Source organism: Mustela nivalis (genome assembly GCF_964662115.1).
Source record: "Mustela nivalis genome assembly, chromosome: 19".
Classification (NCBI taxonomy): domain Eukaryota; kingdom Metazoa; phylum Chordata; class Mammalia; order Carnivora; family Mustelidae; genus Mustela; species Mustela nivalis.
In genome coordinates, this window is record NC_139038.1 from 25,517,115 (window position 1) to 25,542,056 (window position 24,942).

General features: G+C 43.5%; 1 protein-coding gene across 11 annotated transcripts in view; it reads left to right on the forward strand.

Moving 5' to 3' along the window:
- The window catches only part of SYT17 (synaptotagmin 17), an 85,915-nt gene that overhangs the window by 30,297 nt on the left and 30,676 nt on the right, over positions 1-24,942 (forward strand). For all 11 annotated transcript variants that reach the window (XM_082714921.1, XM_082714920.1, XM_082714924.1 and 8 more), the window contains one exon: positions 23,541-23,661. In XM_082714921.1, coding sequence (XP_082571047.1) covers positions 23,541-23,661 — 121 coding nt within the window. The remainder of the gene's footprint in view (positions 1-23,540; positions 23,662-24,942) is intronic.

Sequence of the window (24,942 nt, forward strand, 5' to 3'; positions counted from 1 at the left end):
GAAGGGTCTTCAGTTCCAGCAGCAGCAGAACTGAGTCCGGCCGGCTTAAGGGAAAGGATAAATAAAATGATAACAGATTCACATACTAAATGCTGGGCTCTGAGCTCTTCCCACTTATTAACAATTTAATTCTTTCATCAACTCGGCCTGCTAGGTGTTCTTACGATCCCATTGCACAGATAAGAACACAAAGGCAGGGGAGTTGGGGAATCTGCTCACAGAATAAGTAGTAGAGCCGAGACTCATCCCAGCTTTCTGGGAGAAAAAGAAGGCCGTCCTGAAGGGTGGTGGAGTAGTTCATAGAAGCAAAGGAATAATTGAACCTCGAGGCCCCCCGGGCACCTCTGGGACCTTCTTGAGCAGAGCTCCATGGACTTGTCTGGTGGGGTCAGAGGCCCAGGCCTAGCCCCACCCAAACCACAGCCGAAGAGGTTCTGGAACCAGAGTAAGTGGAGAGGCATGCCGAATAGACCAAAACAACACGTACTGCCTGTAGGGCTCCCTAAAACCTGAAACTGAGAGAAAGTGCGGGGTTTTAAAAAAGGTTTTATTCATTTGAGAGAAAGCGAGAGAGTGCGTGAGTGTGGGGGAGGAGCAGAGGGAGAGGGAGAGGCAAACCGCCCCCCGGAGCAGCAAGCAGAGAGCCTGAGCAGGGAGTCCTACGAGGGGCTCAATCCCAGAACCCTGGGATCGTGACCTGAGCCGAAGATAGATGCTTAACCAGCTGAGCCACCCAGATGCCCCGCTTTTTTCCTTTCTTATGTTGGCTGCCCTCAGAAGCACTGTTATTACACACACACACACACACACACACACACCTGTCTGACAACTGAGCTCAGTTCTGACACTCACTGAGTGAAGGGCTCCGTCCTCACCGACCGCCCCCATTTCAGATGCCAGTCACAAGTCCCAAGGTGAATCCATGCTTCTGACAAACCCAGCTATCAATCAGGGGGTCTCCTGACCTCTGCCTCAGGTTCCGTAATTTGCTAGAATTGCTCACAAAACTTAGACATTTTCCTGTTTTTTGTTTGTTTCTTTTTTAAAGGATATAACTCAGGAGCAGCCAGATGGAAAGCAAAACATAAGGCAAGGTATTGGGGCAGGGGCACAGGACCCTCTCGGGGTCCACCACCCTCCTAGTACCTTAATGTGTTCCACTAACTCAGAAGCTCTCTAAACGCTGTTATTTAGGAGTTGTTTTTTTTTTTTTTTAATGGAAGTTTCGTTACGTAGACACAGTTGATTAAACCATTGGCCATTGGTGATTGAATTCAGCCTCTACTCTCTCCCCTCTCTAGAGGATGGGGTTTGGGGCCAAGAGAGTCACAACCCTCTAATGTGCCTTTGTCTCTCTGGCAACCAGCCTTCCTCTTGAAGCTATCTGGGGACCCTCAGCCCTTAGTCATCTCATTAGCATCCAGAGGACACTCTTATCTGCCTCAGAAATTCCAAGGGTTTTAGGAGCTGTGTGCCAGAAACTGGGGACAGAAACCAAGTATGTGTTTCTTACTGTGTCACGCAGCAACTCTGCCACCTCCTTGCTGTGATGTCCAGCACACACCTTGGCTGTCCTCCGTCTCCGGTTACTCATGGGCTCAGTGAGGATGATGCTAGTCCCTCTCCAGGGGCCTGTGGTGCGGATTAAATGAGGAGATAGAGGAAAGGACTCAGAATCCCGGGCCTGGCACAGAATCGCCCAGTAACACTGGATAATGTAGGAAGAAAAGGTTGAATTCCCTAGGGGTTGAATTCTGGAGAAAACTTCATTTAAGAGCAAAAGAAAAGGATTGAGAACAATGAAGACCAAGAATTGGAAGCTGGGAGGGAGCACGGTCATCCAATCAACAGGAATTTCAAGAAGAGCTTTTCCCCACTATAGAACTTCATGAGGGTGTCTGTTACGTCCCTCGTTTTCCCCAGGAGGATAGGTAATGAGGCCCAGAGGGGTTCAGCAGCAAGTCCAAGGCCACACAGGCAGTATGTGCTAGAGCTGGCATTGAAATGTAGGACTGTGATCTCAGTCCTTTGCCTGATCTATCGCCATGTTAGTTGCCCGGGACTGCGTCACAAGTTCCCACAAATCGGGTGGTACACCACTGCAGCAGGAATTTATTTTTTCATGGCTCTCTTGTGGTTCTGGAGTCTGGAAGTCCGACATCAAGGTGTTGGCGGGAGTTGGTTCCTTTCTGGAGGCATCGAGGGGGTCCTGTTCCATGCCCTTCTCCTGGCTTCTGCTGGCGTGGCAGTCCTCGGCACTTCTCGGCTTCCAGACGTATCACCTGACTCTGCTTCCATTGTCACGCTATGTTCTTCTCCATGTGTGCCTGTCTTCTTATAACGACACCAGGGCCCACCCAATGCCAGTATGGTCTCGTCTTAATTACAGATGACCAGATCCCCATGGCCCAATAAGATCATATTCACAGATGTCACGGGTTAGGGTTTCAGCCTGTCTTTTGATGGAAACAGTCTAATGTGTAACAACTACCCTAACTTAATTTCTGCCAAATGCTAGGCAGAAAAGAGGGGTGCGTGAAAACATGGAGTGTGCGGTCCCTCCCCGCAGAAATTATAGGACACGAAAAGTCCAGGAGCCTCATAAAAGAGTCTGTTACAAGAGGTACTGGAAAAGCAGGTAAGCGCAACATGAGTGGAAGACGGAGTCGGAAGGAGAGGTGGCTTGAAACGGCAGAGGAGCAACGAGGTGCAGCCAGAGAAGTCCTTTTAAAACATTAGGTCTAATTAGGTGACTGCCTGCCTAAAGCCTTCTGTGGCTCCCTGTTTCTCAGATGAGTCCATACTAATCACCTGGCGACAAAGCAGGAACTGACCTGTCTTCTGCCCCAGCCTCAGGTCTGCACCCACCCCTCACCCAGGGCCCCCTTACCCCCGTCACTTGTCCATATTGACCGTTTGGGTTATTGTCTGTGCTTGTTCCTTGGCCCTCTGACCCCTGTCCCTACTTCTGCAGGGGGTGTCTTGGGAAGACAGCGCTCTGTTATTCTTCAGAGCACACACCACAGTGCTAATGACGTCATCCCGTATCCATTAGTCATGCGTGGTAATTAATTAAATAATGCTCACTGTCAGGAACTGCATTACAGGGACCTGGACTGTCATGCTCACGGCTGTGTCCTCTGTGTCTAGCACCATCAGGATAATCATGGAGCACCCACTGTGTGCCAGCCCTGTGCCCTCCGTGTGGTGGATACTCTGTAAATAACTACTCATGGGATGCTTGGGCTGGACCTGAGGTTGGGAGATGATGGTGAGACCCAGAGAAGCAGAGAGGGACATGCTGCACAGAACTAGAATGAGTAGATAGAAATAGGGTCTGGGGACTGGGCTGTGCTGGCTCAAAAGCCCTCCCTTAGGGGCGCCTGGGTGGCTCAGTGGGTTAAAGCCTCTACCTTCGGCTCAGGTCGTGCGTGATCCCAGGGCCCTGAGATCGAGCCCCGCATCGGGCTCTCTGGTTGGCAGGGAGCCTGCTTCCTCTGCTCTCTCTGCCTGCTTCTCTGCCTACTTGTCATCTCTGTTTGTCAAATGAATAAATAAAATCTTCAAAAAAAAAAACAGTCCTCCCTTACCTGGTAGAACTTCTCCCCGCCCTTGTCAGTGAGTGCCCTGGCCCATCCTGGCCGCTGCGTCTTCTGCTTGAGGGGGACTCTCCCTAACGTCATTTGTATCCACTGTTAGTCCTTTGTTACCGACACTGGGTGGTAGGAGACAAGGCTTCATGCTGTCCTTTCCAGTTTGGGTGGATACCGTTACATGTTCTGGAGCAATCTCTCTTAGAACAAACATCTTGGCTATAAGATGTTCAGGAGGAGCTCAATTTACAATAGAGTCAGGATCTCGCTCTTGAGATGCTTGAGTGGATCTGCAGTACGTTGACTGAATTTAGATGGCCATTGAATGCTAGACCCAAACTCCCTATCTTCCCGTTGAGCTGCTCTCCGGTCTTCTCTGGAAGGTTTAGCTTCATGTGCAGGATATAAACAAACATTGCTCTGCGTCAGCATTCATCAGGACTCTGTCTGTACAGAGTAATGTAAAATCACTACCCTCAAGGAGGTCATTGTCTTGTGGGGCAGAAAGACAGGAGGAAAGATGGTTACTGCCTCAAAAATGAAAACAGAGAGCGCCTGGGTGGCTCAGTGGGCTAAGCCGCTGCCTTCGGCTCAGGTCATGATCTCAGGGTCCTGGGATCAAGTCCCGCATCGGGCTCTCTGCTCAGCAGGGAGCCTGCTTCCCTCTCTCTCTCTCTCTGCCTGCCTCTCTGTCTACTTGTAATCTCTTTCTGTCAAATAAATAAATAAAATCTTTAAATAAAACAATGAAAACAGAGCCTTACCTCACACCATACACCAAAACCAAGTCCAGACGGTCCAAGGACTTAGACTTGAAAGGCCAAACCTTTAGAAGGAAAAGAAGGAGACTATTTTTACAACTTGCGCATAGCAAAGCACTTCTAAAAAAGTCATTAAGCACAAGCCGTGGAAGAAGACATTGGGTGCATTCTGCCACATTAAAATTCTGCACTCGGCTCATCAGAAAATATGGTTAAAAAATTAAAAGTCAAGCCACAAACTGGGAAAATATATTTGCTATACACACATATTAGGTTGCTAGGGCTGTTGTAACAAAGTACTAAAAACCGAGCTGAGTGGCTTCAGCAACAGAAATTTACTGTCTCACAGTTTTGGAGGCTAGCGAGCAGTTCAAGATCCGGATGTCAGCAGGGACATGATCCCTCTGAGGGTTCTAGGAAGGATCTGCTGGAGTCCTCTCTCCTGGTTTCTGATAATTCCACGGCTTTTGGAAACATAACTTAATGCTTCGCATAGCTCTCCCTCTAATGTGCATGCATGTCTGTGTCCAGTTTCTGTCTTTTATAAAGATACTGGTCATACTGGATTAAAGGCCCATCCTACTCCCATATGACTTCATCCTATGAATTCTATCTGTAAGGATGCTATTTCCAAATAAAGTCACATTCTGAGATCCTGGGGGTTGGGACTTAAACATGAATATTTGGTTGCGGGGGCAGGGCGACACACAATTCAACCCATAACAACACATAACCTATGGGTAATGTAGTATCCATAATATTTAAAGGCCTTTTGGTAAATGAATAAGAGAAAGACAAATACCCAACAGAAAAATGGGCACAAAGAAATGAACAGGGTTTTCATGAAAGAGAGAGGATAAAGAGCCGATGAACATGAAAGTGTCCAGGGAAATACAAACTAAATCCAGAATAAGATTTCCAGGGGACAGGAATCATTAAAAAGCTTTACCATAAAAGGCAGACACAGTCCAGTCTGAAATACATATTACCAGGCACACCGCGGGCATACAGAAGGGGCATTGAACTCACCCAGAAAGAACATCGACATTTCTGTGCAAAAGAGGAAATGCAGTTACATCAGTATATGACTAGATAGTCATTCAAACTAAATAGTTTAGCAGCCCGACTGGATCCCATGCCCGGTCACAATGGTAGTATTCAGGCCTGGTGGCTTTGTGGCGAGACTTCTGTCCTTTCCTTCTGCTGGTCGTCATGAAATGAAGTTCAGCCCTTTTAGCTGGTCTTGCAGTTCATACTGAGCAGCAGAAAAATATCAGCAGAAAAACATTTTTGACATATCTTGATCTACTCTTTGACCCCATAATATCACTAGTGGGTTTTATTAGAAGGATGTAATCTGGGGTGCTCGGGTGGCTTAGTCGGTTAAGTGTCTGCCTTTGGTTTGGGTCATGATCCCAGGGTCCTGGGATCAAGCCTCACATTGGGCTCTTTGCTCTGTGGGGAGCCTGCTTCTCCCTCTGCCTCTGCCCCTCCCCCTGCTTGTACTCTCTCTCATGCTCTCTCTCAAATAAATAAATAAAAATCTTTTTTAAAAAAGGGTATAATCTAAAAGAAGAGTCTAGTGGCCAATTTTAGGTCATTTAATGCCCACTTAGGTCATTAAAAATAACCTAAGTACCTAGCAATAGGAAAATGGTTAAAATAAATTACAGTATTTTAGCCTAATGGAATATTCTGTGTAGACATTAAAAATGAAACTAATGGGGCGCCTGGCTGGCTCAGTGGGTAGAGCATGTGACTCTTGATCTCGGGGTCATGAGTTCAAGCCCCATGTTGGGCAAAGAACCCAAGAATGAATGATGGGGCGCATGGGTGGTTCAGTTGTTCGGCTCAGCTCATGATCCCAGGGTCCTGGGATCGAGCCCCATATCAGGCTCTCTGCTTAGTGGGAAGCCTGCTTCTCCCTCTCCCACAACCCCCTGCTATGTTCTCTCTCTCACTGTATCTCTCTCTCTCTCTCTCAAATAATAAGATCTTTAAAAGAAAAAAAGAATGAATGAATGAATAAGATACTTATGATGTCTAGGTGCTAACATGAGAAACAAGCATGTCTGTTCATTTAAGTTTGGGGGGTGGTTCAGAATGTGCCTGTGTCGTCAGGGCAGTTATGCAAGTAATATTTTTGTGTATTGACAGGGACTGCGAAAGAATTCCAAAGGGGACAGGGTGGAGGCAACAGAGACTAGAGGGCGTGACGCAGTGTGGCTGGGATGGTCGTTGGAGTTTTGCTTTTTTAAAAATCCATTCCTATTTTAATGTTGTTCATGCAGTAAGTGAAGAGACAAAAGATTTCTCGCGACCTGTGAGAACAAAGATGGGGAAGCACAGAGCAGCCTTGTTCAGACCTCGTGGAAAGTGACATCTGGAAGCCTCTGCTAGGCGTGTGAGAGCCCGAGCACCATTCCGAATGTCCGATGACATCTGTCTCGTGATAGATGTGATAGATGTCGTGATAGATGTCTCCTGGTAGACCAGGAGAGCCAGGCTATTGTTTTTCACAGAAAGTGTCCTTTGTCCCAGATGGCTTTCTTTGAGTTCCTTTTTACTGATTAGAACCTAGTGGTTTTCAAAGGCTGTGGGGCCGGGGGGGTAGGGGGGCGAGAGTTTTTGTCTGGGTAGAGAGCAGAGCAGCATTTGTACAAGCTGCTTGTAAGGGCTTGTAGGATGGCTTCTGGATTCATTTGAGTAATTTACAGATGGTCTATTTTGGTTCTCCCAAGCCCACCCCATGTGGTTCAACCAAATTAAGCACATCAGGCTCTTCAAAAAGGAAACCGGGACTGTTTATTTGTGACATGACGTTAAAATGGGAAAAGGGAGAAATGGCACCTGTCACCCAGTTTCTTCTCCCAACACAGCTCCAGTTCTCTTGAGGTTGAGTAGGGCACGCAACAGACCCGGGGTGGGGGGGACCCTGCTTCAGACTGTGACGTGGCGGTGGTGACCCTCCACAGAGGGGCTGTGGAGCCTGTTCTTTTTTTTTTTTTTTTTTTTTTAATTTTTAATTTTTAAAAATTTTTTATTTTATATTAACATATAATGTATTATTTCCCCAGGGGTACAGGTCTGTGTATCTTCAGGCTTACATGTTTCACAGCACTCACCATGGCACGTACCCTCCCCAATGTCCATAACCCAACCACCTTATCCCTACTCCCCCATCCCCAGCAACCCTCAGTTTGTTTAGTGAGATTAAGAGTCTCTTATTGTTTGTCTCCTTCCCGATCCTGTCTTATTTCATTTTTTTCCCTCCATACCCCCCCAATCCCTCACCCTGCCTCTTACATTCCTCATATCAGAGAGATCATATGATAATTGTCTTTCTCTGATTGACTTATGTTGCTTAGCATAATACCCCCTAGTTCCATCCACATCATTGCAAATGGCAAGATTTGGGGGGAGTTTTGATGGCTGCATAATATTCCATCATATATATATATACACACACATATATATATACACATATACATACACATACACACATATACATACACACACACATACATATACATATATATACATGTACATATACATATCATATCTTCTTTATCCATTCATCTGTTGATGGACATCTAGGTTTTTTCCACAATGTGGCTATTGTAGACATTGCTGCTATAAACATTCGGGTGCACGTGCCCCTTTGGATCACTACATTTGTATCTTTAGGGTAAATACCCAGTAGTGCAATTATGAATCGTAGGGTAGCTCTATTTCAAACTTTTTGAGGAACCTCCATGCTGTTTTACAGAGTGGTTGTACCAGCTTGCATTCCCACCGACAGTGTAGGAAGGGCCCCTTTCTCTGCATCCTCACTAACATCTGTCATTTCCTAACCTGTTAATTTTAGCCATTCTGACTGGTGTGAGGTGATATCTCACTGTGGTTTTGATTTGTATTTCCCTGATGCCAAGTGATGTTGAGCACTTTTTCATGTGTCTGTTGGCCATCTGGATGTCTTCTGTGCTGAAGTGTCTGTTCATGTCTTCTGCCCATTTCTTGATTGGATTATTTGTTCTTTGGGTATTGAGTTTGATAAGTTCTTTAGGGATTTTGGATACTAGCCCTTTATCTGATATGTCATTTGCAAATGTCTTCTCCCATTCTGTCAGTTGTCTTTTGTTTTTGTTGACTGTTTCCTTTGCTGTGCAAAAGCTCTTGATCTTGATGAAGTCTCAATAGTTCATTTTTGCCCTTGCTTCCCTTGCTTTTGGCAATATTTCTATGAAGAAGTTGCTGTGGCTGAGGTCACAAGGATTCTGTTCTCCTCAAGGATTTTGAAGGGTTTCTGTCTCATAATGAGGTCTTTCATCCATTTTGAGTCTATTTTTGTGTGTGGTATAAGGAAATGATCCAGTTCCATTCTTCTGCATGTGGCTGTCCAATTTTCCCAACACCATTTGTTGAAGAGACTGTTTTTTTCCATTGGACATTCTTTCCCCCTTTGTCGAAGATTAGTTGACCATAGAGTTGAGGGTCCATTTCTGAGCTGTCTATTCTGTTCCATTGATCTATGTGTCTGTTTTTGTGCCAGTACCATACTGTACTGATGATTACAGCTTTGTAATACAGCTTGAAGTCTGGAATCGTGATGCCACCACCTTTGGCTTTCTTTTTCAACATTCCTCTGGCTATTTGAGGTCTTTTCTGGTTCCATATAAATTTTAGGATTATTTGTTCCATTTCTTTGAAAAAAGTTGATGGTATTTTGATAGGAATTGCATTAAATGTGTAGATTGCTCTGGATAGCATAGACATTTTCACAATATTTGTTATTCCAATCCATGAACATGGAATGTTTCTAGGTTTCTTTGTGTCTTCCTCAATTGCTTTCATGATTACTTTATAGTTTTATGAGTATAGATCCTTTGCCTCTTTGGTTAGATTTATTCCTAGGTATCTTATGGGTTTGAGTGCAATTGTAAATGGGACTATTTAATTTCTCTTTCTTCTGTTTTGTTGTTGGTGTATAGAAATGCAACTGATTTCTGTGTATTGATTTTATATCCTGACACTTTACTGAATTCCTGTATGAGTCCTAGCAGTTTTGGAGTGGAATCTTTTGGGTTTTACACATAAAGTATCATATCACCTGCAAAGAGTGAGAGTTTGACTTCTTCTTTGCCAATTTGGATGCCTTTAATTTCTTTTTGTTTTCTGATTGCTGAGGCTAGAACTTGTAGTTCTATGTTGAATAGCAGTGGTGATAGTGGACATCCCTGCCATGATCCTGACCTTAGGGGAAAAGCCGCCAGTTTTTCCCCATTGAGAATGATACTCTCATGAGTTTTTAATAGATGGCTTTGATGGTATTGAGTTATGTACCCTCTATCCCTACACTTTGAAGAGTTTTGATCAAGAAAGGATGCTGTCCTTTGTCAAATGCTTTTCAGCATCTATTGAGAGTACCATATGGTTCTTGTCCTTTCTTTGATTAATGTATTGTATCGCATTGATTGATTTGCAGATGTTGAATCAACCTTGCAGCCCAGAAATAAATCCCATTTGGTCATGGTGAATAATCCTTTTAATGCACTGTTGGATCCTATTGGCTAGTATTTTGATAAGAATTTTTGCATCCTTATTCATCAAGGATATTGGTCTGTAATTCTCCTTTTTGGTGGGGTCTTTGTCTGGTTTTGGGATCAAGGCAATGCTGGCCTCATAAAATGAGTTTGGAAGTTTTCCTTCCATTTCTATTTTTTTGAACAGTTTCAGAAGAATAGGTATTAGTTTTTCTTTAAATGCTTGGTAGAGGGGCACCTGGGTGGCTCAGTGGGTTAAGCCTCTGCCTTTGGCTCGGGTCATGATCTTGGGGTCCTGGGATTGAGCTCCACATTAGGTTCTCTGCTCGGCGGAGAGCCTGCTTCCCTTTCTCTATCTCTGCCTGCCTACTGTGATTCTCTCTCTCTGTCAAATAAATAAATAAAATCTTTAAAAAAATTTTAAAAAAAAATGCTTGGTAGAATTCCCCTGGGAAGCTGTCTGGCCCTGGGCTCTTGTTTGTTGGGAGATTTTTAATGACTGCTTCAATCTCCTTACTGGTTATGGGGCTGTACAGATTTTCTGTTTCTTCCTGGTTCAGTTTTGGTAGTTTATACGTCTCTAGAAATGCATCCATTTCTTCCAGATTGTCAGATTTGCTGGCGTATAGTTGCTCATAATATATTCTTATAATTGTTTATATTGCTTTGGTGTTGGTTGTGATCTCTCCTCTTTCATTCATGATTTTATTTATTTGGGTCCTTTTTCTTTTCTTTTTGATAAGTATGGCCAGGGGTTTATCAATCCTATTAATTATTTTAAAGAACCAGCTCCTAGTTTCATTGATTTGTTCTACTGTTCTTTTGGTTTTTATTTCATTGATTTCTGCTCTGATCTTCATTATTTCTCCTCTTCTGCTGGGTTTAAGTTTTTTTTGGTGTTCTTCCTCCAGCTCCTTTTTGTGTAGGTTTAGGTTGTGTACTTGAGACCTTTCTGTTTCTTGAGAAAGGCTTGTATTGCTATATCCTTTCCTCTCAGGACTGCCTTTGCTATGTCCCAAAGATTTTGAACAGTTGTGTTTTTTCATTTTCATTTGTTTCCATGAATTTTTAAAATTCTTCTTTAACTTCCTGGTTGACCCATTTATTTCTTAGTCGGATGCTCTTTAGCCTCCATGTATTTGAGTTCTTTCCAACTTTCCTCTTGTGATTGAGTTCTAGTTTCAAAGTATTGTGGTCTGAAAATATGCAGGGAATGATCCCAATCTTTTGGTACCAGTTGCGACCTGATCTGTGACCCAGCATGTGATCTATTCTGGAGAATGTTCCATGTGCACTAGAGAAAAATGTGGATTCACTTGTTTTGGGATGGAATGTTCTAAATATATCTGTGATGTCCATCTGGTCCAGTGTATTATTTAAAGCCTTTATTCCTTGTTGATCTTTTGCTTAGATGATCTGTCCATTTTAGCGAGGGGGGTGTTAATGTCCCCTACTATTATTATATTATTGTTGATGTGTTTCTTTGATGTTGTTATGATTTGGTTTGTATAATTGGCTGCTCCCATGTTAGGGACATAGATATTTAAAATTGTTAGATCTTCTTGTTGGACAGACCCTTTAAGTATGATATAGAGTTCTTCCTCATCTCTTAATATGGTCTTTGGCTTAAAATCTAATTTATCTTGTATTAGGATTGCCACCTCAGCTTTCTTTTGATGACCAGTAGCACGGTAAACTGCTTTCCACCCCCTCACTTTAAATCTGGATGTGTCTTTGGGTCTAAAATGAGTTTCTTGTAGACAGCATATCAATAGGTCTTGTTTTTTTTTTTTTTTTTTTTTTAATCCATTCTGATACCCTGTGTCTTTTGAGTGGGGCATTTAGCCCATTTGCATTCAGGGTAACTATTGAAAGATATGCATTTAGTGCCATTGTATTGCCTGTAAGATAACTGTTACTGTGTATTGTCTCTGTTCCTTCCTGGTCTATTACTTTTAGGCTGTCTCTTTGCTAAAGGACCTCTTTCAATATTTTCTGTAGGGCTGGTTTGGTGTTTGCAAATTCTTTTAGTTTTTGTTCATCCTGGAAGCCTTTTATCTCACCTTCTATTTTCAATGACAGGCTACCTGGATATAGTATTCTTGCTGCCTGCTTTTCTCGTTTAGTGTTCTGAATATATCATGCCAGACTTTTCTGGCCTGCCAGGTCTCTGTACTGCCAATCTAATATTTCTACTGTTGTATGTTATAGACCTCTTGTCCCAAGCTGCTTTTAGGATTTTCTCTTTGTCATTGAGACTTCTAAGTTTGACTATTAGATGACAGGGTGTGGACCTGTTTTTGATTTTGAGTGGGGTTCTCTGTGCCTCCTGGATTTTTATGCTTGTTCCCTTCACCCAATTAGGGAAATTCTCTACTGTAATTTGCTCCAATATGCCTTCTGCCCCTCTCCCTTTTTATTCTTCTGGGATCCCAATTACTCTAATACTGTTTTGTCTTATGGTATCACTTAGCTCTCGAGTTCTCCCCTTATGGTCCAGTAGTTGTTTGTCTCTCTTTTGCTCAGCTTCTTTATTCTCCATCATTGGTCGGCTGTATCACTGATTCTCTCTTCTGCCGCATTTATCCTAGCAGTAAGAGCCTCCATTTTTTTATTGCACCTCATTAATAACTTTTTTTATTTTAACTTGGTTAGATTTTAGTTCTTTTATTTCTCCTGAAAGGGATTTTATTTCTCCAGAAAGGGATTCTCTAATATCTTCCATGCTTTTTTTGAGCCCAGCTAGCACCTTGGTAATCATCATTCTGAACTCTAGTTCTGATGTATTACTAATGTCCATATTGATTAGTTCCCTAGCTATCAGTACGGCATCTTGTTCCCTATTTTTTTTTTTGGAGTGAGTTTTTCTACCTTGTCATTTTATCCAGATAAGAATAGATGAAAGAGAGAACAAAATACTAAAAGCATACTAATGACCCCAGAAAAATATACAAAACCAAATCAGAAGAGACTCAAAACCAGGGGGGAGAAGAAAAGGGGGAAAAAAAAAGAAAAGAAATTTCATATATATATATGAAATTTTATATATACATATTAGATTGGTGAATAAAACAGAGTCACAGACTTGATTTTGGGTGTATTTTGGTCTGTGAGAAGAAATTTTAAAAAAAAGAAGAAATTACCTTCCAAAATTTTAAAGAAAGAAAAACTTACATATATATAAATAAGGGTAAACACGATGAAAGGATGGAATAGCACTGTAAAGATGAAAATTTAAAAATATTGTAAAAAAGGAATTGATAAGAAGTTGGTTGAAAAAAAGAAAAGAAAAAAAGAGGAAAAATTGTGATCAGGCTGGAGACTAGAACAAAGCCATGTGCTAGGTTTAGGGTATATTTTGATTTATTAGAAGAAATTGTATCCCGGCTGCCTTCAGCTCAGGTCATGATCCCGGCGTCCTGGGATCGAGTCCCACATCGGGCTCCTTACTTGGCAGGGAACCTGCTTCTTCCTCTGCCTCTGCCTGCCACGCTGTCTGCCTGTGCTCGCTCTCGCTTCTCTCTCTATGACAAATAAATAAATAAAATCTTTAAAAAAAAAAAAAAAAGAAGAAGAAGAAATTGTATCCCAAAATTTTAAAGAAAAAACCCCTATGTGTATACCAAAAATAAGGTTAAATACAATGAAGGGATAAAATATGACTATAACAATGAAAATTTTAAAAGATTTTTAAAAAGGTATTGATAAAATAAAATAGTTTAAAAATGTTCAAATAGGAAAGAGGAAAAATTAAAAATAGAATAAGAAAAAAATTTTAAAAATAAACTTTAAAAGATTAGAGGATTGTGGGGAAAAAGCTATGAATTCTGTGTGTTGCTTTCCCGTTTCTCTAAAGTTCTGCAGTTCTCTTTGATCAGTAAACTTAGTCTTGGCTCCATGTTCTTGCTGATCTTCTGTGGGAGGGACATGTTGCAGTGATTCTCAAAAGTCTTTGCCCAAGGCAAAATTGCACCACCCTTGCCAGGGGCTGGGCTAAGTAATCTGCTCAGGTTCGCTCTTGGAGCTTTTGTTCCCTGACCGCTTTCCGTAGAGCTCTGGAGGATGGGAATTAAAATGGCGGCCTCCCGCTCTTCAGCCTGTAGGAGCTAAGAGCTCGGGGCCCCACTTCTTAGTGCGCTCTCAGAGAAAAGCACTCAATCCCTCCCCCTTCTCCGTGGTCTCCAGTCGCACTCCGAGCTCACCCAACCTGTGACCGAGCATTTCTATCTCTGCCCCACGGCTCCATTTGGAGTCTCCCAAACCCAGCAGATCCCTGCAGCTCGCTCCTGTAGCGCTTCTCCCAGAGGAGGAAGGTGAGTCTCCCCAGATCTGCCACTTGTCTTGGCGGGGGGGGGGGGGGGGGGGGTCCCTGCCTAAAGAGCAGTGTCCGGACTGTGCCGTGGATCATGGTTAAAGGTAACCCCGAGCTGAGAGCCCCCATCTCTGCCACGGGCTTCTGCACTCCTATACCTGGCAGCTCTGCCACACTCAGACACCCCCGGTCTTTTTGTATCTCTGCGGGTCCTGAGACCACACTGTTCCCGTGAGGAACCCACCCCCCACCCCCCGCCCTTAGCCTCTGGAGTGACATCCCTCAGTGGAGCAGACTTCTAAAAGTTATGATTTTGTGCTCTGCTGCTCTCTCACTTGCCGGGAGCTGGCCCCTCCTCGTGGTCTGTCTTCCTGAATGCTGTCTCTGATTCACTTCTCCCCACGTCCTGCCTTCCAGAAAGCGATCGGTTTTCTGTTCCTAGATTTGCTGCTCTTCTCTTCTCTCTCCTGTTGAGTTTGTAGCTGTTGAGAATGGTTTGATAACTATCCATCTGAACTCCTGGGACCTGATGATATTTAGGTCTCCTACTCCTCCGCCATCTTGCTCCTCCCCAAGTAGCCTGTTATCATGGTCATCTGGATGGAATTTGCTCCATGCGCTATGGACATGGTGATGGAGAGTTGGATACTGTCCTTGCCTTCGTGGATGGCAAGAAAACATCATGTAAGGACAAAGTGCCTTGAAAAAAAGAAATAAAATGAAATAAATTAATAATAAGAAATAAATAATAAGAAATAAAATGAAAAGAAGCATTCAAGTGAGGGAGACAGGGGACTATTTTTGATGGTGTAGTCTCGGAATGCAGAGATAAGGAGGTGACGTTTGAAGGGACATTTCCAGGCTGAGGGAGTAACAGGTGCAAGCCCCTGCTGCAGGAATGGTCTTGTGTTTTCAAGGAATAGAGAAAGGAGACAGATGGGGCTGGTGGATGAGGTCTGAGATGGAGGTCGTGGTCCAATTATTTGGATTCTGGTAGATCAGTGGTTCTCAGTAGGGGGATTTTGCCTTTGAGGATATTAGGCAATGTATACAGACATTTTAGGTGGTTGGTATGCTACTGGCATCAAGTAGGTAGAGACCAGGGGTGCTGTTAAACATCCTACAGTACACAGGACCGCACCCACAACATAGAATGATCCAGCCCCAAGTAGTGCTGAGGCTGATAAATAAATCTTGTGTTAGATGAGGCTAGGACTTTTTCTTTATTTTTTCTTTTTTATGTTTAATTAAGTAATCCCCACCCACCATGGGGCTTGAACTCTCAGCCTTGGGATCAAGAGTCTCATATTCTTCTGAGCTAGCCAGATGCCTCTAGATGAGGCTAAAGACGTTGGCTTTCATTCTAAGAGTGGTGGATGGAGGATATTACATAGGGAAGTGAGAGAATGTCCTGGTTCAGTTTTCTTTTATAAACCTAGAGTGTTGGACCAAATTATTCTCGCTGTGACATGCCAACCTTATCTGACTAAATTTGGATGGGAGAAGGGAGACTTCTTGGAGTTGGAGACTCTCCCAGAATAAGCAGTCCATTCTTCCTGGGGCAGCTGAGCCCACTTCTTGGGAGGGGTTTTGTATCGGGTACTTGGGTCTTTGCTTGCAGTGAAGAAGACCAGCCCAAGGAGGAAGAGAAAGGATGGAATTTAGCTTGATCTTTGGCTTACAGCTAGTGCCCTATCCTCTTTTGGTCTGTAGAAGATCCAAGAGAGGCTCATCTGAGCTAGTGAATGGACTTGTCCTCATATCTCTTGAAGAAAAATTCAGTCTTTGGTTGCTATTAACATTTGTTCAGGCTGGAATCGGATAAGAAAAGAATCATAGTTAAGATTTCTCAGCCTCAGTACTACTGATATTTTGGGCCAAATCATTTGTATTGAGGGGGCGAGGGTGTACTTTGTAAGATTTTTAACAGCATCCCTGGCCCCCATCCAGTAGATGTCAGTAGCAACCTTCATCCCACTTGTGACAACAAAAAAATGTCTCCAGACATTGCCAAATGTTCTAGAGGTGTAGGGGAGGGCAAAATTGCCCTCAGGTTGATATAAGGTTAAGGGTCCAGTACTTAATGGGGTCCACAAAGATCACCATAAATTTCGTGATTCTTTTGGGGGAGGAAGAGCAGATTCGGGAGCTACTGACTAAATGGTCCTACTTTTTCTGTTCCCATAATCTAAGTTCCTTACCATCTGGCCGCTGGTCAGCTTATAAATTTAGCATCAGATATTTCTATGGAAGAAGGACAAAGAAGATGCTGTCTTCAGGAACCCTCAAAGAACATTTTTGCCCTCTGATTATTTAGAGCTGCAGTTTTTGATGTCTGAGTGAACGTTGTTGTTCAGATGTATCACATATTCTGGGACAAAGACCCTGAGTTTAGTGAGAACCTTCTCCTTTCTCCTGGCCTGGGTAAAGATATGATCTTGAGATCCTAAGCCCCGAAAATTGTGGAGCCTCCCATCATAAGTCATTCAGGATAACTGCAGTGGTTTAATTTCTCCATAGTGATGACTTCACCATTACTTCTGAACATCCAGATATTATATTTTTGCCAAAAAATGTATTTCTTTCTTTCTTTCTTTTTTTAATTTGAAATAGAGGTTGGGGGCATTGAGAGCACATACCTGTTCTGCCTAAGGGTGAAGCCAGCGTTGTCTTTCCCATTTAAAAAACAAACAAAGCGATGTTCAAAAACCAAGACTATAAATGAGTGACAGTAATGTTACTTGTAAGGAGAGACTCACTGATTATTGTAGAAATCCAAGTGATTAATCATCTTGCCTGCTTTATTATTAATAGTAAGTTACTTGGGACTTTCTGTTAGGAAATAAAGAACTTCAGGGCCAGAACAACAAAGGGTATTGGGACTGTGGTGAAAGATTCTCTCATTCTGTTTCATCTGTTTCATTCAGGGGGTGTCCTTCCCTGAAATATTGGCTAGCCAAATTTTACTTATCTTTTTTCTTTCCTACTTCTGTTGGAATATAGTTGACATAATATTATATAAGTGTAAGGTACAATATCTTGATTTCATACATGTATATATTTTGAAGTGATTACCATGATATGGTTAGTTAACACATCCTACTTATTTTTAAAGACTTAAAGGCCTTCTCCAGGAAGGCTTCCTTGACTGTGCCCCTCACCGGCATGGGTTGTGCTTCAGTATGTCTTGCACTAGGTCAGGTTTATATGGCTGATTAATACTGCAGACCCATAATTTGCTTTAATTGAGGTGAAATTCACATCACATCAATCTAACCATTTTAGAGTGTACGGTTCAGTGACATTTAGTACATTCCCAATAGAACCGTGCCCTGTCCAGAATATTTTTATCACTCTGAAGGGGACCCTGTGCCTACTAAGCGATCGCTCCCCGTATCTGCCCCCCATGCCCCAGCCCCACTCCTACCAGATCCCAGCAACCACCCATCTGCTTTCGTCTTCAGAGATTGACCTGTTCTGGATATCTCAGGAATGGAATCATACCATATAAGATTTTGTGTCTGGCTTCTTTCACCTACTCTAATGTTAACAAGGTTTAGCTACACAATACCATAGCATGTATCATATGTCATTTCTTTTCGTAGCATTCGTCCGTTCACCCATTGGTGGATATTTGGCCCATTTCTACCTTCCCCACTGTTGCCAACAGTGCAACCGCGAACATTCATGTACAAGTTTTTCTATTCTCCTGGTAGAATAGAAATACCACGGAGAGGAATTGCTGGGTCATATGGTAAGTCTGGTTGTAACCTTTTAAGGAACAGCCATCAGACCACGGAGCACAGCAGCTGTGCCATTTTCCAAACCTACCAACTGGGCACAGTCTCCCACTTTCTCCACACCTGCATCAGATACCTGTTATTTTCTCTTTGCTGCTAGTGTGGTGGCATTCTTAGAGCCAACCTAGGGAATGTGAGGCCACTGAAATTTTGATTTTTTTTTCCCTAATATCTTCCCTATTCCCCACCAAGATTTTTTTTCCCCTAATATCTTCCCTATTCCCCTATTGAATGGTTGGTGGCATTGTGCTTTCACTACCAACAATGTGGTATAAGAGTTAAAGGAGGCTGCGCTTGCCTCCTGTCTTTACTCAGAATGTGATCGTGAGGTGTCCTTGGCTTCTCTGAGTCTCAATTCTCTCATCTGTAAAGTGGGAGCCCCTAGAGCTGTTGAGGGGAAGAAATGAGATTTAGCCTTAGCAGAACCAGTGCCTGGCCTAGGGTGATTTCGCAGTAAAAGTTTGCCATAATTATGACGATTGTGGGGTCCTGGTGCCTAGGACTGAGTCACTGTAGAATAAATGTTTGTTTAATAAAGCAGTGAACCTTTGGATATTGTTCAGTTAGCCCTCTTTTTTATTTCTACCAACTGTACCCTGAGGAACAGACGACTGTCTTGCAGATTGATCATTCCCAAAGCGTGGCAGACGAAAAGAAGGGCTGGGTCCATGGGACAACTTCCCCTGGAAAAATACATCGTGCAGACCTTGCTAGGCTTGTGCTGGGGTTGGGGTGGGGCGGAGAGAGCAGACGCTTGTAGCCCTCAAAGGGAAGGAGGAAGAAAAGAACTTTCCCTTTTTTTTTTTTTTGAGATGAAAAAACAATCTTCTCAGAAAGAGAAAAATTGGGGCTGACACTAGACAGCTGTCTTGTTGAAGGTTGGTCAGTGGCCCAACTCTCTCCACTCTGGAAAGGGCTTGATCAAGGGCCTCCTTAGGCGATGAGAGCTGGTAACTGGCCTCATTCCTTTTCTACGATCTCCTGTAGGGTTGGGGATAGGCACACTCCCACAGGTCAACCCCTGGGCAGCTTTCTCTAGCTCCCGTGGACCTTTCCAGAACCCACATTTTAGCGCACCCCAACCGCACTGGCCTTCACTGTGTTCCTGGATTTCTCCCTCTTCCCACCTCCACGCTCCTGTGTCCCCCTCCCCTCCACACTTCCTTCAGGCCTTCCTCAAACCTCACCTCAGGGAGGCCTTGCCTGACCACCGCGGCGGACATGGTGGCCCCTAAGCGCACCTTATCAGTCACCATTCTGTTACCCTAAGTTTTTGTGCTTGCTTTTTTAATATTTATTTTTTAAAACATGTTTTAAATGTTTAATATGTTTTTAAACGAAATATTTCTAACATAAAGTGATACACCCCCAGGTACCCATCTCCCAGATTTGACAAGTGCTAATAATATTCTGCCCTACTTGCTTATGTCAAATCAACTTTATTAAGATATAATTTGCTTACAGTACATTTGTGCATTTTGAATAGTTGATCTTTGGCAAATGTACCCATGTCACTGCCTCCATAATCAAGACACAGACATTTCCCTTCCCCTGCTGGATTTTTCTCCCTAGTACTCCACCGTATCTGAAATCACCTTGTTTGTGTCTCTTTCAGTCTGTTTACTCTCTGTCTCCCCCGCCAGAGTGTATGTTCCATGAAGGCAGGGCTATTTGCTTCCCAGTCCTTGCACGTCATGGCCCACAGTCACTCTGTCAAGGTCATGATCCTGTAATTTTTATTCTTGTATGCACATTGTGACGCACAGTGAGGTATGTCAGGGGGGTAAGTTCCTGGAAATGGAAATACTGAGTCAACGGATATTGACTTTTTTTTCTATTGTAAAAGAGATATCTATCTCCCCTTTCTCTCTTCTGTCGCTTGTCTCTCAATCAATGCTGTGGCCATTTTGGGCTGGATCATCCTTTGTTTTGGGGGTCGAGGGGGGCTGTCTTGTGTTGGAAGATGTTGAACCACATCCCTAGCCTCTACCCACTAGATCCTGGTAGCATCCCCCATCTCAGTTCTGCAATATGAAATGTCTTTAGACATTGAGGGTGGTGGCGCCAAAATTTTCCCAGTTTGAGAATCACTGGTCTATGTCTGTAGGCTGATTTCCTGCTGCATTGTTTTGTTCTCAGTTGGGTCCATCTCTACCTGAACTACCGTTGATGACACTAGATTGGCCAAATCTGTTTTTCACCAGGTCAGCAGACTGAATTACAAGTTAGGATCCTTACCTGTGAAGCTATATCATGAGATGAGCCACAGGTTAGTTGTAGAAGCAGGGAAGGCTCTGAGCTAACTCCACAAGGATAGGAAGGAGCCAGCTGAATTCTCAGGATAAATATATCTGCAGGGTCAGGCCCTGAGGATACAGCATCTTCCAGACCTTCACGAACAAGGGGGAAACCCCTAGAAACTGTGTATAGGGGCTTGGAATTTCCTCGATCGCTCAGGACACTGAGTTCACCATTTCTGTCTTGAAAAACCTGTGAGCTCATATGTAAAGCAGTGAAGGATAAATGGGGACCTAATTAAATGAAGGAGATAATTCCCATCTTAAGGGGACGCTGTGCTCTGACCAGATGTTGCCAGGTAGGAATGTGGGCCCAGCCTTGCTGGACCTTCACGTTTTTCAAGCAAGGCAGGAAATCTAGATCTTTTTTTTTTTTTTTTTTTTTAACGTGTGAGATATCTTGATTCTTGAATTTTTAAGTAATTATTAGGCAATTACATTTGAGCTTGACGTGGGCCAAATAAAACACATCTACGGGCTGATAGTTTGCAACCTCTGAGTTAATGTGTGAGGTTGTTTCTTGTTTGGGGACTAGCTCACTCAGTACAGAAATCTTTTGGTTTGACTGGGGATCTAGTCAACCCATGTTCGTTGAGTATCTGTTGTGTGCCAAGCTATGTTCTAGAGCTGCCACTTGGCATGAATTTGCTGGAACGACTGATAATGAAAGGGATGGATAGAGATTATGGGTGGGTGGATGGATGGATGGATGGATGGAGGAAGAAAGGTTGAATGGATGGATGGATGGATGGGTGGGTGGACAAAGACTGAATAGCTGGTGGATGGTTGGGTAAATACATAGATCAATCTGATCTTTTATATATATACACACACCCACACACATATATATATTTATATATAATATTACAGAAAAATTTTATGTTTGGGTATTACTTCGCAATGGTATGGGGAGTTGAATGAGGGTATAAGTAAATCAAGATTGGTGTGAGATGATAATTATTGAATCTGAGCGAGTTTCCTTGTACTATTGTGCTTTCTTTTGAATATGATTGGAAATTTCCCATGCTAAAAATACTTGTTTTAATGTCCTTACCATTTGGAGATACACCCTGAAGGATATACAGGTAAAATGACATCATGTCTGGGACGTGGTTTAAAATATTCAACTAAAATTTTTTGCAAGTCAGTGTGTAGATATGCTGTGGTCTGAAGGTTTGTATCTCCTCAAAGTTCATATGTTAGAATCCTAACGTCCAATGTGATGGTGTTGCAAGATAGGGCTTTTGGGAGGTGATTAGGTCACGAAGGTGGGGGCCCCCTGAGTGGGGTTAGTGCCTTACGTACAGGGCCCCACAATGGTTCCTAGTCCCTTCCACCAAATGAGGACACGAGAAGTTTGTTACCCAGAAGACAGCCCTCACCCAACCATGCTGGCACTCTAATCTTGGACTCCTAGCCTCCAGAACTATGAGAAAGAAATTTCTGTTGTTTGTAAGCCACCCAGTCTATGGTATTTTTGTTATATGAACCAAGACAAGTACAGACTAAGACACAATGAAGCAGCCTTTAGCAAAAGAAGTATTCTGATAATTGTTACCACTGGGTGGTGAGTATATGGAGATTTGTTACAGTCCCCTGTGTAATTTGTATGTGGTTGCAAGTTTTTACAATAATTTTTTTTAATGGGTCAGAGGGACACCTGGGTGGCTCAGCCATTAAGCATCTGCCTTCAACTCTGGTCAAGGTCCCGCTGTGCTAGGATCAAGCCCCATGTCAGGCCCCCTGCTTGGCGAGGAGCCTGTTTCTCCCTCTCCAGCTCCCCTCTGCTTGTGTTCCCTCTCTCACTATCTCTCTCTGTCATAAATAAATAAAATCTTTTAATAAATAAATAAATAATAAAAATGGGACAAAGAAGTGGAGGCCTCGTGTTTTCGTGGTACTTTTAGAAGTGTGGAAGGAATCATGCCCTGGGTGAATTTCCCACCAGTGTGGTAGTATTGTTATCCAGGGAATGGGTATTTTTTTTTTTTTTAAGATTTTACTTATTTATTTGACACAGAGAGACACAGCGAGAGAGGGAACACAAGGAGGGGCCAAGGGAGAGGGAGAAGCAGGCCTTCTGCTGAGCAGGGAACCCGATGTGGGGCTCAATCCCAGGACCCTTAGGATCATGACCTGAGCCACGGAATGAGTATTTTTTAACAAGCTGTGTCACAGGCTGAGTGTTGGTGCAGTGAGATGGGAAGCCTGGGCTCTGTTGTGGACTGCAGGTTGAGAACAGATTTCTTAGCCACATAGTTGCCCTGCAGGGTGTTCTAACCCCCAGTTCTCCCCCTCCCAGTTCATCCTGCTGGGAGGCAGAAGAGGATAATGGTCAGATTACCTGAAATCAGTCTCCCTGTGTCCAAATGCAAGGGCTACCACTTTTTCTGGCTGTGTGGCCTTGGACATAATCATTTCAGTGCTCTGATCTTCAGTTTTATCATTAAATAAGAGTAATTCTTGGGGCGCCTGGGTGGCTCAGTGGGTTAAGCCGCTGCCTTCGGCTCAGGTCATGATCTCAGGGTCCTGGGATCGAGTCCCACATCGGGCTCTCTGCTCAGCAGGGGGCCTGCTTCCCTTCCTCTCTCTCTGCCTGCCTCTCTGCCTACTTTGATTTCTCTCTGTCAAATAAATAAATAAAATCTTTTTAAAAAAAAGAGTAATTCTAACATCTTACAGATTTATTATGAAGATTGAACTAGTTATTACATATAAAGTGCTGAGCACAGAACTTGGTGTGTCACATTTATCTGTTATCATTATGCAAGTTTTGTGGTTAGTATGTTGTTGCTGCTGTTAAGCAGTCCAAGAACAGAAAAAACTTTTTTTCTTTAAAGATTTTTTTATTTTTCCATTTGAGAGAGAGAGAGAGAGAGAGAGCATGAGCAGGGGGCGGGCAGAGGGAGAGGGAGAGAGTCTGGAGTGGACTCTGCACAGACTCCAGAGCCCAACACGGGGCTCGATCTCACGAAAGGGAGATCATGAGCTGAGCGAAAACCAAGAGTTGTGCACTTAACCGATGGAGCCACCTGTGCACCCCAAGAACTTTCTGAGATAGATGGGATAACTGGGGGCAGAGGCTAAAAAAAAGTCAAAGAAAGAGGTACCCATTGTCAACTGATCTACCTACAGAAGCCCATGTGTGACCTGCTGGAGTCACTTTCCTGCCCAGTAGGTACAAGAAGGAATACAAGACAAAAGCAACTTCCCGACCATGTCCTTTCTCTGCAGAATGAAGTAGAGCTGGGGGAGCTGCTTCTGTCACTGAATTACCTCCCGAGTGCTGGGAGACTGAATGTTGATGTCATTCGAGCCAAGCAACTTCTTCAGACAGATGTAAGCCAAGGTTCAGGTACGGTGCGACCCCTTCTTCCCCAATTTCCTTAACGAGACGTCTGTGTTTGTTTGACCCAGGGCCAAAAAAAAATTTTTTTTCTGCATTTCGGATACTATTACTAAAACCCCACAAGGATAAACAGATAGCATTTAGAACTAGGATGGTGGATCAGGAGGGAAAATAAATGATCAGATGTCTCTTAAGGTGAGGCAGGTAAATGGTGGTATCTCAGTAACCCCATTCGAATGGGGGATTTGACTGAGACCATGTGCAGTCAGTACTGACCTCCAGATCCTCTGTGCACACGAAGCCCCCGAGGAAGGGACCCGCCCTTCTGGCTGCTGTGCCTGCAATGGAGATGTCAGGCTCCGGGTGGCGCCAGTGTGCACCGACCACCCATTCCCATTTCCCCAGCGCTGGACAGGCCCTGAGGTGTTTTTTTTTTCCTCTCAGCTCATTTCAAGTGTACCGTGAATCTTTACAAATCCCGGCTCTGAAAAGACTGTTGTATTTAAAATGTCTTCTTTATAGTAAACCAATTGAAAGATGACTTTTCATGAAATGCAACAGATTACTTTCCATCTGTATGGAGCTTCTCCCATGACAGCAAAGGATATCATCCTGAAAGTAGCCAGGGTCTCTGGGACCTCTTCAGCTCCTTGGAGAAACCACTGTCTCCTCTAAGGACAGTAGCGAAAAGAAATTACTTTTGCTGTAAACTGACAGCTGCCTCTAGAAGACAACTTGCATTCTCAGAAACCACATTATAAAAATAGAGATTTGGGAGGGGTCAGTGGAGGGAATGGTGTTAAGGCTGGAGAGTTTCAGACTCACCACGATGGGGGAAGCAATAGGATCAAATGATAAAAGGTTCTGGAGTCAAACGGCCTGGAACCAAGTCCTCGTTCTACCACTCACAAATGATGTGGCCTTGGGGAAGATACTTAATCTCCCTAAGCCTCAATTTCTCCATATGAAAAATTGAGATAACAACAGTATCCATCTCATGGGGTTGCTTAGACAAATATTAAATTAGATAGTGTGCATGAATCTCTTTGTAACTGTAAAGCGATCTAAGAATGATAGTTACTAATCTGCCATCTCTATGCTCCCGTGTATGGAGTTACGGGCTCACTGATATGATAATGGATTTCTAGGGACAAAAAAACCAGGGCAGGCTCTCGGTCTGGATTTTCTTCCACTAGTCCGATCTTAAGCAGACCATTTCCTGTCTTGAGTCTTCAGTGTCTTTATCTGTAAAATGAACACAGTGCCTGACACATGGGAGGAGCTCAA